Here is a 15,475-nt window from a genome sequence, read left to right on the forward strand (position 1 = left end):
GCTGCAAACCCCCAGATTCCACATGAAAATATTTAAACTGCTTTACAGGCTCTAAGTGCATTTGGAAGCCCACTGGATGGCTTACCTACATTGTTCACATACTAGTTGTTATAATTAAATTTAGCATCTTTCTTCTGGGTTGGTTTGTGTGTGAGAAAAGAGGAAATGATTACTGGGAGGCAAATAATGGGTAATATCTCTTATGGGCTAATTTGGTTCCATGAATAGCTCACCTCACACATGCATGCTATGTATTAAGTCCATTAGTGCTTTGAGTTAGCTTCAGAAAAGGTAGTACTCCACATAATTTACCCAGTCAAGGGCATTTTCACCTGCTGACAAATTTACATATTTCCCAATGTCATTAGGTAGGAACTAGTCATCAGAAGAGCAGAGGGTACAATCATTAGTTAGTCCGTTTATTTGACTCCATCAGTGTTAATGTTAATTATAGTCTAAATTATATTTAGCAGTTGTTGTCTTTCTTGGATGGAACACTATATTACTATTTCAAGAAACTATAATTTTGAAAGTCCACACCAGAATAGGATAGATGCTTTATGAATCATCCTGGGAGGATTAGTTTTTAAGACGGCTATGTAGAAAATCGTTTGCATGATTCCAATTTGAACATTATTTATACATTAATTTGACAGGATATAAAATCAATTGCCTAATTATTGGTTAAATTTATCAAAGAAATTCTACTGAAAGGTGCTTGATTATGCTGCATAGTTATGATAATATAATCAAAATTCCTTTCAGACGTAATTGTCTGATCAATTTTGTTCCCCAATCCATTTTTTTTCTCACTCTTAAGATGGGCTTTTTCATTCGTTTCCCCTTTAAAAGTAAAAACTAGCAAGTACTGTACATGGTCGTCCTCTAATTATTTGGTAAGTTCTTTCCACACTAAAACTGTGCACTTAAACATAGACCTAATAAGCAGAATTGCCATAATTTAGAATGCTGTAAACACAGATCACACTGCAATCAAAAGAGGTGCCCATGCCGGTGTTTACAAACCTGATCCATATGGCAGGGAGAGATCTGTAAGACGATAGTTTATCAAATCAAGTTCCCTAAATCCTAGCTAGCAAATTCAGCATCCCTCATAAACAGTGAATTACCCATACAGATGTTTGCTTATGAAATTATCAACTACAGAAGGTACTTAGCTAGGAAACACAATCTGTTCGGCGTCAAATCTAAGAGAAGTGCTGTATCTGCATTTGTGACTCTAGAAAGGATTTAATTGATAGTCTGTTGATATTTTTAAGTCAATTCTTGCTAAGAACAAATAAATCATACCACTGCAGAAGAAATAATCATTGAACATCCATCCTCAGCATGTAGCATTTAGTGCAGACTGCTCTCCTTGGCTTAACTCTTCCAGAAATGATTACTCTAGGACCCATAAAACCCCGTGGAGCTAGAAAAGAAGCCGCCACTGCAGCCCAGATTATTACATATGAGCAGCTTAGGAATCCCTCAAATGACAGATGAATTGTAACTGCAGAACACCATCACTAGGGCCAGAGTTATTATTATTTTTCATTTCTGTTTGTACTCGAGGGTAGCTTGAGTCTAAAGAGAAAATGGCATGCTGATGGAAACAGGTACGCAGGCTGGGCTGCGCTGCACAGATTGCTGCCTTTAAGTTTCTATCTGTAAAATTTATAATAAGCAATAATATACTTGACAAGGAGCAAAGCCAACTGAATTTCTACAGCTTGTTTTATGGAAGAAGGGCAAGTGGCAGGAAAGGTGTTGTGGGCTGATGAATTCTGATTTGTCGGAAAAACTACATGGAATTATTTTGGCATAACTGAGTGTGTACGAATTAAGGAAACAACAGAAGCTGGACTGAACTGTTGGTTGATGCCATTGTAATGTTAATCATAAAAGAGACTGGAGCTTGTGAAATAAGGATGGATTCAGGTAAGCCAACAGGAACAGAAAACAGAAGGAGTGGGCAGCATGAGGATTGTTAGAGCCGTTGTTTGCCCTGAGGGCAAATTACTCAACCTCTCTGGGTTTCCATAACAAGTAACTAATAATAAAATCTTTTAGTTCTGCTGTGAAAAGTAAATGACATAATGTACTTAAGTACTCTGCCTGCATAAACTGGCACATTACTACTACTATTTTTTTTATTAGTAGCAGTAGTTTGTTATTGTTATTATTTTATTATTTGAAATGAGATTTGAAAATATTCAAGATGTCCGGAAGAAAGAATTAATTCCTAAGACTGGCTCAAATTTTGTTGGTTTGCTGGTATTTCCAGTTAGAGTTGCTAGAAGTAAGTCTGCCAAGCATCTGAGGCAATTTTTTTTGAATCCAGAGATTTTCACTGTAGGTTTGTGACAGGGTGGTTGACAGGTATAATGCAAAGCAAAGACTAGACTCTCCTTGTGCCTCTGCCATATACTAGCCTCACCCAGGGTGGCAGGTCATGTATAACCTCTCTGGGCCCCGATTTCCTGAAACACTGGGTTGGCCAAAAAGCTCATCCGGGTTTCTCGATAACATCTTCCAGAGAACACAAATGAACGTTTTGGCCAAGCCAATAATAAGGGACTACCATGGTTCCTATGATCAAAATAAGATAATGAGGTTCAAGTACTCTGAAACGCAGTCACGTGCTAGAGGGACAGAAGTTCGTCATATCAGGTCAAGTCAGCCCTGGAAGACCAGAAAAGGTGGGCTTCTGGGTAGAATGAGAACCAGGAGTACGTGGAAAGAGAAGTGGGTCTGAAGGGGAGACGAACACCAGACAAAGACGTCACAAAGAAAGAAAACTACAGGCCAATATCCCTGATGAACATAGATGCAAAAATCCTCTCAACAAAATACTAGCAAACAGAATCCAACAGCACATTAAAAGGATCATACAAGGCTTCCCTGGTGGCCCAGTGGTTGAGAGTCTGCCTGCCGATGCAGGGGACGTGGGTTCATGCCCCAGTCTGGGAAGATCCCACATGCCGTGGAGCGGCTGGGCCCATGAGACATGGCTGCTGAGCCTGCACGTCCGGAGCCTGTGCTCCGCCAACAGGAGCGGCCCGCGTACCACGAAACAAAAAATAAATTAAAAAAAAATTAAAAGGATCACACACCATGATCAAGAGGGGTTTATTCCAGGAATGCAAAGATTCTTCAATATACGCAAATCAATCAATGTGATACACCATATTAAACTGAAGGAGAAAAAACATATGAACATCTCAATAGATGCAGAGAAAGCTTTCAACAAAATTCAACACTCATTTATGATAAAAACACTACAGAGAGTAGGCATAGAGGGAACTTTCCTCAACATAATAAAGGTCATACATGACAAACCCAAAGCCAACATTGTCCTCAATGGTGAAAAACTGAAACCATTTCCACTAAGATCAGGAATAAGACAAGGTTGCCACTCTCACCACTCTTATTCAACATAGTTTTGGAAGTTTTAGCCACAGCAATCAGAGAACAAAAAGAAATAAAAGGAATCCAAATCGGAAAAGAAGAAGTAAAGCTGTCACTGTTTGCAGATGACATGATACTATACATAGAGAATCCTAAAGATGCTACCAGAAAACTACTAGAGCTAATCAATGAATTTGATAAAGTAGCAGGATACAAAATCAATGCACAGAAATCTCTGGCATTCCTATGCACTAATGATGAAAAATCTGAAAGAGAAATTAAGGAAACACTCCCACTTACCATTGTAAGGAAGAGAATAAAATACCTAGGAATAAACCTACCTAAGGAGACAAAAGACCTGTATGCAGAAAACTATAAGACACTGATGAAGGAAATTAACGATGATACCAACAGATGGAGAGATAAACCATGTTCTTGGATTGGAAGAATCAATGTTGTGAAAATGACTCTACTACCCAAAGCAATCTACAGATTCAATGCAATCCCTATCAAACTACCACTGGCATTTTTCACAGAACTAGTACAAAAATTTTCACAATTTGCATGGAAACACAAAAGACCCCAAATAGCCAAAGCAATCTTGAGAAAGAAAAATGGAGCTGGAGGAAACAGGCTCCCTGACTTCAGACTATACTACAAAGCTACAGTCATCAAGACAGTATGGTACTGGCACAAAAACAGAAATATAGATCAATGGAACAGGATAGAAAGCCCAGAGATAAACCCACGCACCTATGGTCACCTTATCTTTGATAAAGGAGGCAAGAATATACAGTGGAGAAAAGACAGCTTCTTCAATAAGTGGTGCTGGGAAAGATGGGCAGGTACATGTAAAAGTATGAAATTAGAACACTCCCTAACACCATACACAAAAATAAGCTCAAAATGGATTAAAGACCTAAATGTAAGGCCAGAAACTATCAAACTCTTAGAGGAAAACATAGGCAGAACATTCTGTGGCATGAATCACAGCAAGATCCTTTTGTGACCCACCTCCTAGAGAAATGGAAATAAAAACAAAAATAAACAAATGGAACCTAATGAAACTTAAAAGCTTTTGTACAGCAAAGGATACCATCAACAAGCCCCAAAGACAGCCCTCAGAATGGGAGACAATAGTTGCAAATGAAGCAACTGACAAAGGATTAATCTCCAAAATTTACAAGCAGCTCATGCAGCTCAATATCAAAAAAACAAACAACCCAATCCAAAAATGGGCAGAGGACCTAAATAGACATTTCTCCAAAGAAGATATACAGACTGCCAACAAACACATGAAAGAATGCTCAACATCATTAATCATTAGAGAAATGCAAATCAAAACTACAATGAGATATCATCTCACACCGGTCAGAATGGCCATCGTCAAAAACTCTAGAAACAATAAATGCTGGAGAGGGTGTGGAGAAAAGGGAACGCTCTTGCACTGCTGGTGGGAATGTAAATTGATACAGCCACTATGGAGAACAATATGGAGGTTCCTTAAAAAACTACAAATAGAACTACCGTATGACCCAGCAATCCCACTACTGGGCATATACCCTGAGAAAACCATAATTCAAAAAGAGGCATGTACCAAAATGCTCAATTGCAGTTCTACTTACAATAGGCAGGAGATGGAAGCAACCTAAGTGTCCATCGACAGATGAATGGGTAAAGAAGATGTGGCACATATATACAATGGAATATTACTCAGCCATAAAGAGAAATGAAATTGAGTTATTTGTAGTGAGGTGGACGGACCTAGAGTCTGTCATACAGAGTGAAGTAAGTCAGAAAGAGAAAAACCAATATCGTATGCTGACACATATATATGGAATCTAAGAAAAAAAGGGTCATGAAGAACCTAGGCGTAAGACGGGAATGGAGATGCAGACCTACTAGAGGATGGACTTGAGGTTGTGGGGAGGGGGAAGGGTAGGCTCTGACGAAGTGAGAGAGTGGCAGGGACATATATACACTACCAAACGTAGGGTGGATAGCTAGTGGGAAGCAGCCGCATAGCACAGGGAGATCAGCTCGGTGCTTTGTGACCACCTAGAGGGGTGGGATAGGGAGGGTGGGAGGGAGGGAGACGCAAGAGGGAAGAGATATGGGGATATATATATATATATATATATATATATATATATATATATATACACATATAGCTAATTCACTTTGTTATACAGCAGAAACTAAGACACCCTTGTAAGGCAATTATACTCCAATAAAGATGTTAAAAAAAAAAAAAAAAGAAGCCAACTGGTTTGAACTTGAACAGCGCCTTGAAAAGGGGGCCCAAATCCGATGCATTAGGCCAAAGTACTTCCACCGCCTGGGGACTGAGGGGCTGAGAGCAGGGAGAGGCCAGTCGTGTCCTACTTGGTCTGTACCAATGTGCGATGAAGTGGCTTTGCCTGCTAGGCTGTAGAGGGAAAAAAGGGGGACTTGGGGAGGTGGGAAAGTTGGGCGAGCCGACAGACGGAGCTCTCTCCCCGTTACACATGCCAGCGATGTGTACACATTACAGACTCGTTCACGGCGGAGGAGGGGAGTGCAAGGGTGCAGAACGAGCCCCTGTTCTCCAGATGAGGAAACTGAAAAGCCACACGGCTAGGAAGTGCCGGAAGGTCACAAGCAACTGGCGGCCAGCTCTTCCCAGCCCTGGGCCACGGCACCTTCCTCTGCAGAGTCCCCTTCAGTGAGGGAGAGAAGATGTCCTTGCTCTGGAGTCTGCTTAGTTGGAAACGCACTGAGGAGGTCAGAGAGAGGAGGAGAGAAAGAGGAAAGGTATCTCCCCGCTCCGCCCCCGCAAGAAGGAGGCAGACGGGGAGCAAGGTCTCCAACAGACTTACTGTGGGATCGTCTGCAGGGCTCCAAGGCCCTCAGACAAACAGGACATGAACATGCCCATAACAAAAATGCCCAGCAAGCACTCTGTTGTGCTGTGTAATGTGGTCTATAAAATTTTAAGAAGTAGTCATAAACTCTGAGGCATAGACTTCAGAAAGCTGATTTTTATTCCAAGCATGGAGATTGAAACATGTCACTCTTCAATAAAGGAAAGCCCACTCATTAATGGTATTGCCCAGAAAACAAAACAAAAAACCCAGAATTCTATACAATGTATAGCCCTTCAAAAGAAGGGAAAAAAAAAAAAAAAAAAAAAAAAAGCCCATTTCCCTAGATTCTCTTTCAAGAACAAGAGAAAGACTTTTGTTACTTTCTCAAAGGGAGCTACCTTTTATGAGCTTATTAAGGCAACTACTTCTTTTCTTTCCGTTTTTAAGTGACATTCTGTTGTTTCTCTAAGTGGCTTCTCCAGCAGCCTGGAGTCGCCAGCCTCTGCCAGGTGTCCAGCCGGCTCCCCTTGCTTGGTCACTGTGTGGGCCACCTAGGCTCCAGGGCCAGGCTGCTCTGAAGTAGAGAATTCCAACTGTCACAAATGAGGTGGTGATTCTGAAACGGGTCTGGCATTCCTTTGGGGTTCAGAAAAGACCACTGACTTCATTTGGAAAAGCAAAAAAAAAAGCAGGTGGCCAAGACGACCCGCACAGTATTTGGTGTATTTGGTGCATCTGCGCCGTCTCCACCCGAGGCAGGATGCAGGGAGCAAGCGGCTGGGGTCCGAGGGTGCATCACGCTGTGGATTGCATGGCGGCCGCCCACACTCCCCCCCCCCACCCCGGCCCTTGGATCCCAGGGAGAGATGATGGAGGGGTTCCTGGACTCTCACCAAAGTAACCAGCACTCCCCTAACTCAGATCATCTCATCTCTGATCAGAGGGATGGGACTCCTCTCTTTAACAGGCAGTAATAATGTTCTTGGGCTGAGAAAGGTGCACGAATATCCACAGTTGGGGAAATCAGGTGCCCGGTCAGCTAGATGGTAAACAGGTTTCTACTCCTTTTCATTCCTTTGGCTGCATTTTCACAGGGTTTGCTTCCAACACTTACCAGGGAGAGTGTCGGGGGGAGGTGGGGTGACTTGGGGAGGTGAGGAAAGGGGATGAAGATGGATTTCTTTCCCCAGTGGAAAGCCGGCATGGTTTTCTCCTGGCCACACCGATCATTTCTCATAGTAAAGAGCATTTATATACCGCTCGGCAGCTTCTAAGGGAATTAAGGACAGGCATTATCGTCCTCTTTTACAGACAAGGAAGGGAGATTCAGAAAGATGAAGTTCTGTGTCCAAATTACAGAGGTGACAGATGGTGGAGAGAGAACTCACTCCCATGACTCCTATTCTTCATATACCACAACGCCTTAGGATACCGACAGCCAGGGACGGGAGATCCATCTCTCCGCCTTGGCTTTGGTTTCTCCTTTTGGTTTAACCGTGTACTTTGGGAGAGGTCACTGCCACCTTTCGCAGCTCCGTGCTGTCTCTGCGCCATTCTCACGCATCGGTTCACCTCCATCAGTACCATCTCCCACGACTTGCCATCATTCTCAAGTCTCTCCTCATCTCCTCCCCTCCACCCTGCCACTTCTCAGCCCCTCGTGGTAGGCCACAATCTCCATGACCGTGTCCCATCAGCTGCGTAGCAGGAGGCGGCAATGAGGCTGACCTGAGATCCCAGAGAACAGAAAAGGCAAAGACTGCGGGTAGGATGCTTGAACAAGAAACATTTCCTAAAGGAGGTGGTGAGTCTCTGTTCAGCCCTGAAAAGAAAGACTCAGCAGGGTGCAAGAAGGCGACAGAAGCTTGGTGAGATCAGGAGAGAGACTAGCTTGATTAGAGAGCAAGAAGACGAGGTAAGAAATGAGACACTCCCAGAAACAGAAGAGGAATGACTTTAAACAGCTTAAGCAGATTGACTGCCTCATTATTAAAAGGCAGAGAGATAAAGGTTTAAACTCACCCGCAAGATTTCTTCAACACAGCTTGGGTCACTGGGAAGGCTCACCTAAAACAAAATAAACAGAAAAAGAAAATTAACCATAATCTAGTTATTCTCAGAAAAGCATGCTGTATAATATTTTACCCTGTAGGAAAAATTGTAAAGGAAGTAAATATAGCTATACATGTGGCTTTTTTCCCCTATTAAATACAAAGCAGTAAATATCTGCAAATGGCCAATTTTGTTTTCTTCTACCGAAGCAGTAAGACCACAGTACCAGATGCAGAGAGGGCCTGGCTCTGTCACTGATTTGCCCTGGGACACGGAACCATCCTCTCCTGTCCCCCGAGCTTCACTTTGCTCATCCATCCAAAGAAGGAGCTCGCCCTTCCTGATCTTTGAGGCCTCTTCCACCCACTGACATACTTTACCATGTTATTCATAATCACAGATTGGTAAAAGAGGACGCCTATATGAAACACTTCTGTGATTAACTGAAGTCCCCTTTTAACTCAGGAGTCCAATCAGATGCCTACAGACAGAATCTCACAAATATACAAAGTGAATGCCCTGAGCTTTCTTCCTCAGTGTGACACCTTCCTAATCAATCAAAGTTCAAGCATCTAGCAGAACTGTACCGAGAACTGACTCTGCGTCTGGCACATGCCCTTTCCTTCAGGAGCTCCACAGTCAGGGAAAGCAAGAAGCCAAATGCCAAAGTGCAAGAGCAGCTCTAAATCTGTGCTTGATGAGGGCCCTGAGGGTGGGGCCACCAGCTGGAGGAAGGTCTACCAGGTGTGATGTGTCACCTGTGCAGGTACGGGCATCCCCCAAACCTTCCGAACTCTCTCCTTCACACCTTCGCCTGCTCCATGATGGCAATTCGATCACCTCCACTTCTGTCCAGCTCCAGTAGGGAGACCATTTGGTCTCTTTCACCCACTTCCTTGGGAGGTAAAAGGCCAGTCTTGTAAAGAGAGTACTGCCACAGAGGCTGTAGGTTCCAGGCCTCTCGCAAGGGCAATTAAGTCCTAATCCCCTAGTTACTCTGATAGATTAAGGTATAAACACAACTATATTTGAGGAAATGGGGAAGAGAGTATGGCCCCAGTTTCCCTCAGTCTTAAAGAATACATGTTACGATCATCAATCTTAAATAAGCGTAACAGTCATTACTGCACATACATTAATTTCAAGCAATATTTATTGACTACCTTGGCTACCTACTCCATGTACGAGTCCCTGCTCCAAGAGGCATAAAATCCCTAGTGGGGATTAGGGAGTCAACAGTAATGAGGGGGGCATCCAGCCTGGGTTACCCAGTGTGGTTCCAGTGTGCACACGTTATTCTGCTGTCATTACTGACAGTGTCCCTTTTCACCCTCAAAAATGTCCTGATTCGGACGACAAATTATACAGTCACCCTTCCAAGAACACGAATACTCTGCTCTAATACTGAGTGGAAAGAACAGTAGAAGGAAAAGCTGACAAATTGCCCGGGCAGACATGGTAAAGAACCTTACATACAGGCTCCTGATAGGGAACCACACGTGGTTTGGTCTAGCAGAGATCGTTCATTCATTCATTCATTCACCAAATATTCTTTGAGGGCCAGGGACTGTGCCACCAGGCTTGTGGTCGGCAAAGACACAATGGAAAGAAGCAAAAGGAGACACGGTTTCCTCCCTCATGGGGTTTGTAGACTCAGGAAGAAGGCGGGTGTGAAGAAGCACCTAGGTAATGGACGGCTGTTACCATGGTAAGTACTATAAAGCAGAACACCCCATGGACAGCAGTCCTGCAAAATGAAAGGTTCCGTGTCCAAAAAAGTATGGGAGATGCTGCCATCCACCCCCCTCTTGGCAACCCATGATGCAACTTAAAGGCTCTGAGACACCTGTGTAATTGGTTTAAAGCAGCACGTTCCCAACCTTCTTGACTATTGACTGTTGGGTTTTTAGTTTGCATGGTTTTGTTTTGTTTTTTCCCCAATTAACAATGATCGCCATTCCATAGAATGGGCGTTTGCAGAATATACGCTAGGAGAGGCTGGTCTAGCATATTACAGGATTACAGAACTCAACTGATTATTCTTAACAGCAAATAAAATCTCATTCCAAGGACTTCCCTGGTGGCGCAGTGGTTAAGAATCCGCCTGCCAATGCAGGGGGGGACACGGGTTCGAGCCCTGCTCCGGGAAGATCCCACATGCCGCGGAGCAGCTGACCCCGCAAGCCACAACTCCTGAGCCCCCGTGCCACAACTACTGAAGCCCGCGTGCCTAGAGCCCGTGCTCCACGACAAGAGGAGCCACCGCAACGAAGAGCAGCCCCCGCTCGCCGCAACTAGAGAAAGCCCGCGCGCGGCAACGAAGACCCAAAGCAGCCCAAACTAACTAACTAAATACATTTAAAAAAAAATCTCATTCCATTGCTCAAGGTTCTAGCAACCGTATTTTCCAAGACAGCTGTTGAACTTCTAACGTATACCTTCCCCAAACACAAAGGTCAAGATGATTACAGCCAACACTTAAATCTTCAGTGTGGTTGTCGCATTGTATCTGTCGGGCTGCCCAACTCTCACGAAAAGGTCTTTGTTTTCCCTTTGCCACACAAACACACAAACGTTAATTTTGAAATAAAAGTGGGAGAAAAAAGTATCAGCCGCACGCAGACACAGCGAGAACATTTGCCTGTGAGTCTCAAGAGATGGGTGGGAGGCTGATCCTACCCCTTGGGAACAGGACTTCACCACCTTTACCCCTCTGAGTTCCAGTTTGCCCAACTGTAACAGAAAATCGAGTAAAAGAAAAGGACGATAATAGGAATACCTGCTCCTTTCAAACCTCACGAGGGTTTCTGCGAGCAGCAAACGAAATAAGGTACGTGAACGCGCCCGGTAACCCGCAAAGCCCCTCACGGTGCGTTGGGTTATTGGCCCCTGCCCTGCTGGGCTCCTCACTGCTTTATTACGAAGCCCAGTCTTCTCGTCTGCACAAGGTAAGATCTGACTCACTCTTGCCAACTGCAAATATCATCTCTACACCTGGTATTAGAAATATCCGTTTCCTTATGGGGAAATGCTGTCAAAATAGAAAGCGTTGTGGACTCTGGGGAAGAACTCTGCCGACACGGACAGTCAAATAAATATGCATCCATACCGAGCGTTCGGATTTTTTTTTTTTTTTTTTTTTTTTTTTTGCTTTTTTAGAAAATACTGGAATCCGGCATTGACATGGAGTCACCAGTCCCGCAAAGTCATCTAGCCCTGCCCCGCTGCTCTTTTCACCGCAAGACAACTCCTTTGAGCGGCAAGTGGATTTTTCGCCCCCTGCAAGCGCTTTTGAATTAGCCAGTGAGCATCTCCTCTGTGCCTAGAACAGTGCTGGCCGAGGGGGGTCGGGACACAAAGAACCGTCCGACTTGGCCTCTTTCTCTCGGAGTTAAATGTCTAGATGGGACGGGAAAACAAACAATTGAGACCCACTGGGACACACATTGTAAGGTGGTGACAAGGGTAATAGGATCGCATTCATTCGCCCGCCCGCCTATTCATCAGTTCTGCCATTTACTTCTTTAGACAACAAATCCTGATTGAGCTCACACTGTGCTCAGGATGGTGCCAAGGGGAGGATTTAAAGACACCGAAGACAACAGAATTCCTGCCTTCCAGACTCCACGCAAGTTGGGGGAGGCAAACAGTCACAGGGGAGACAGACAGGACGGAACAGGAGGTCTGACTGGGGTGCCAGGGGTACCTACCGGGTTCACGGACAGAGCCATGTCCGACAGGAGGTCCCAGCCGCCGAGGTCCTCATCGCAGTCCTCGCCCCATAAGGGGGTGAGAGGCCAAGGATCTGACATGGCCGAGCAGTGCCGGGGCCACCTGAGGCCACTTCAGGCTCGAAGCCCCCTGAGGAACAGCACCCAGGTCACTCACTCCGCGCTCTGGACAGAAGCTGGGCTCAGGCTGGGGCTCAGCCCCCGCTGCCTGGTGCCTCTGTCTGTCTGTCTGTCTGTCTGTCAGTGTGTCCCTCACAGCCCCGTCCTGTCGCAGGAACTCTGGAGGAGTCACTCGGACAGGTGTGACAGGAGACAGGAGGAGAGCTCGTGGTGACACTGGGATTAGAACTGCCGCCTGATGAGTTGCCAGGCTGCCGCTTAATTCCGGAGCCACCTTCGCCTCCCTTTCAATGCACTCTTGAGTATTCAGAGAGTCCACAAAGCGCAAGTTAGCCACTCAGAGCCGGCGATCTCGTGCATCCCCTCTCCGCCCCCTCCTCCGGGAGCAGAAAGCGAGCTGCACGCCGCCCCGGGGAGGCTGTGCTCTCACTCCGGGCCCCAGACGACCCTCTCGGGCTGGGCACAGGACGGGGTCCTCTAAGGGCCAGGGAAGGCAGGCGCCCGTCGGGCAGGGGCAGGTGCTGAGTTGACTGAGCGCCCTCCCGAGTGCCTACCCTCTCGGCGTGTGACAGTGCAGGCTGCCACCCCACGTAGCCACACGGGGACCACGCGCAGATCATCTGCCTGGTGATAAAGACATATCTTAGGAAATAATCAGGGTACCTTTAAATCATCAAATATTCAATTAACTGCAGCAACAATAAAATGAATTGCATAGGATGTTTTAATCATTCTGGAATTAATCAGTTTGGAGCATATACTTCTTGGCGATTAGGGTAATACAAGATAGCAAAAATACCCTGATTGTGGCATTGAGAGACACTGATAGAAAACACGAAGATTCGTGTAAAACATTAAAAGAGTCGTGATCGTCACATGGTTAGCCCAGAAGAGCGAGATGCGCGTCTCTGAGTACATTTTTATTAAGGGATTGCGAGGGAAAAGAGGTCTTTTTTTTTTTTTTTTTTTTTTTCTAAAATCACCCTGAAGTTTTCCCACAAAACCTGGCCGTCTAAGTCCACTATTCTAGGCATGTTCCACCTTGACAAAGACTTCGCCCAGTAAAACTCACAAATTGCAAGTTTAATTGCCAGCGAACGCTTGGATTCTCCTAAGAAGTTCCAGTGACACTGAGTGACACATCGCTAACACCAAAATCCATGCTGCCGGCCCAGCTAAACAATATCCACGACTGACACCGCTGGCAGCTTCCGAACTAATTCCATTTGTACTGTCATTAACAAATTGCCCCATTCATCCCCATGACTGACTGACGAGACACAGATTCCCTGACACGGCATTACTAACCAAATGAAAACTCAGGTTATGATATCCTAGTAGCAAATGAGTTTTCTGGCGTTTTCAAATGTTTAATCCCCATCATCGGCCATTTGTCCAAACAAACAAGGAGCAGCAGCCTCTGAAGTTCCTCTTTGCACCCGCTTTTTGAGATCCTTTATTTCCCCTCCCCATCCAGGGAGTCCCCGTTTTCCAATTTGGAAAAGGACGAACCCGGTTCAGGTTAAGATCTTTCTGTCCCTTGCTTCCTGCCTCACCTTAACCTGTCCCTATTCTAGTTTGTATTCATGAGTCTACAGTTAAACGGGAACAGCTAACATAAACTGCAGACAGAAATCCTCAGGTGATATAACTTTAATCAAAACAAAGAAGATTTCACAACAGTTACATGGTACAGCCAACTAGCTCATCTTCCCGTTTCATTTTAATACAGCAAAAGTCCTGGGTGTCCAAGAAGTTCGTATTTAAAATACGGCTTCCGGCTAATCTGTAAGGGTGTCACATGGTCAAAATACCCCATGTAAAACAAGCTAATATTCACCATTCACTCTAAGAAAAGAAGCAATAAAAAGTAGAGCACCATAGCCCCCGCTCGCCGCAACTAGAGAAAGCCTGTGCGCAGGAACGGAGACCCAACGCAGCCAAAAAGAAATAAAATAAATAAATTTTTAAAAAGTAGAACATGAAGATCAAAGGAATATACCACTTGCCATTTTAAGCCAAGTACAGAAAGTGACGCTGTGTCTAGAACCTTGCGTGGAACTAAAACTAAGAAGGACGACTCAGTGATCACATTTTATTTATTTGAGCAAATCAGTGAGATAATTTACTGTGTTTTCTGGGGGCACAAAGGGGTCGGGAAAAGAGCATGGGCTTTGAAGCTGGACAGACTTGGATTTTAACCCCAGCTCTGACACTTAACTTGCTTTGTGACCTTGGGCAAGACACTTGAACTTCTCTGAGCCTCTGCTTCTCTATCTATACAAGGGGAATAAAATTCCACTTCGAGGACTGTCGTGAGGTTGACATGAAGTGAGTCACGGCAAAGTACCTTAGCCTGGCAGCGGGTGCCTCTGAAGTCTCCATCAACACCTTTCCTTCTAAGTTCCCTCGAAGGCTCCTGGAAAGTTGTCAGCACCCTGAACCTTGGAACCACTGAGTACACAGTTTAGTCGCCCTGGAAATTGGCCCCCATGACATCTTGTGAATGTTGCTAATTATGAAATCCTATTCGGGGGCCCAGTGCATAAGGGGTCCCAGGCTGCCGTTCCATCTGGTAGCTCTCACCGAAGGTGACAAAGGAGGCTGGAGATGGGACTTGAGGGGGTGAGCCAACGGAGAGCGAGGGGGGGCTGAAGGGGAAGGGGGGGCGACGCGCTTCATTATGGGGACAGCTCTCCGCTGATTACATTAGGTGTGGGCGGAGTGCATACGCAGAAGGGCCCATCATCAGCGGAGAGCACCTAATGGCAGATGGAATTTGAAGTGAAGAGTACTTAATTCAGTGGGCTCTGAATAGCCATTAGCTCACTGTTCATTTATTTGGTCTAATAACTAGTTTCTATAGAAGAGTGAGCTATAACCGGGCAGGGGGTGGGGGGGAAGTCTTAAAGAAAAGTAAGGTACACATCGAGAAAGATTACCCTAAGAAACCAAGAGCCCTTCTGGAGGAGGCTGGCTGCCTGACCCACATTCCCCGGGGACGCCTCCCCCGGGACGGAGCCCCCCCCCCCACATGCCCCAGGCTTCCCTCCCAGATGCCTTAATCCCGCGGCGCTCAAGCTGCGTCCTCCTGCTTCCCAGACGCCGGCCTCCCAGGCTCCGACCCAACTTGCTTGCCCCTGCCTGCCTGCGCTCTTCTCAGCCTTCGGTCTGCTCTCCGTGTCTGCCTTGCAACCCAGAGACCTTCCAGCCGTGGCCCCTGCCTCTTGAAGTTCCTCGGCATGCGTGTGACTCCTCAGGGACCGCGGGGTGCTCACTTCTGTCCCACCCAAGTCCTAGCACAGAAACCGAGGA

General features: G+C 45.6%; 1 protein-coding gene across 5 annotated transcripts in view; it reads right to left on the reverse strand.

Annotated features, from left to right (window-relative positions):
- The window catches only part of AFF2 (ALF transcription elongation factor 2), a 491,933-nt gene that overhangs the window by 187,497 nt on the left and 288,961 nt on the right, over positions 1-15,475 (reverse strand). For all 5 annotated transcript variants that reach the window (XM_067023268.1, XM_059050316.2, XM_067023267.1 and 2 more), the window contains one exon: positions 8,280-8,324. In XM_067023268.1, coding sequence (XP_066879369.1) covers positions 8,280-8,324 — 45 coding nt within the window. The remainder of the gene's footprint in view (positions 1-8,279; positions 8,325-15,475) is intronic.

Source organism: Kogia breviceps, chromosome X (genome assembly GCF_026419965.1).
Source record: "Kogia breviceps isolate mKogBre1 chromosome X, mKogBre1 haplotype 1, whole genome shotgun sequence".
Lineage (NCBI taxonomy): Eukaryota > Metazoa > Chordata > Mammalia > Artiodactyla > Physeteridae > Kogia > Kogia breviceps.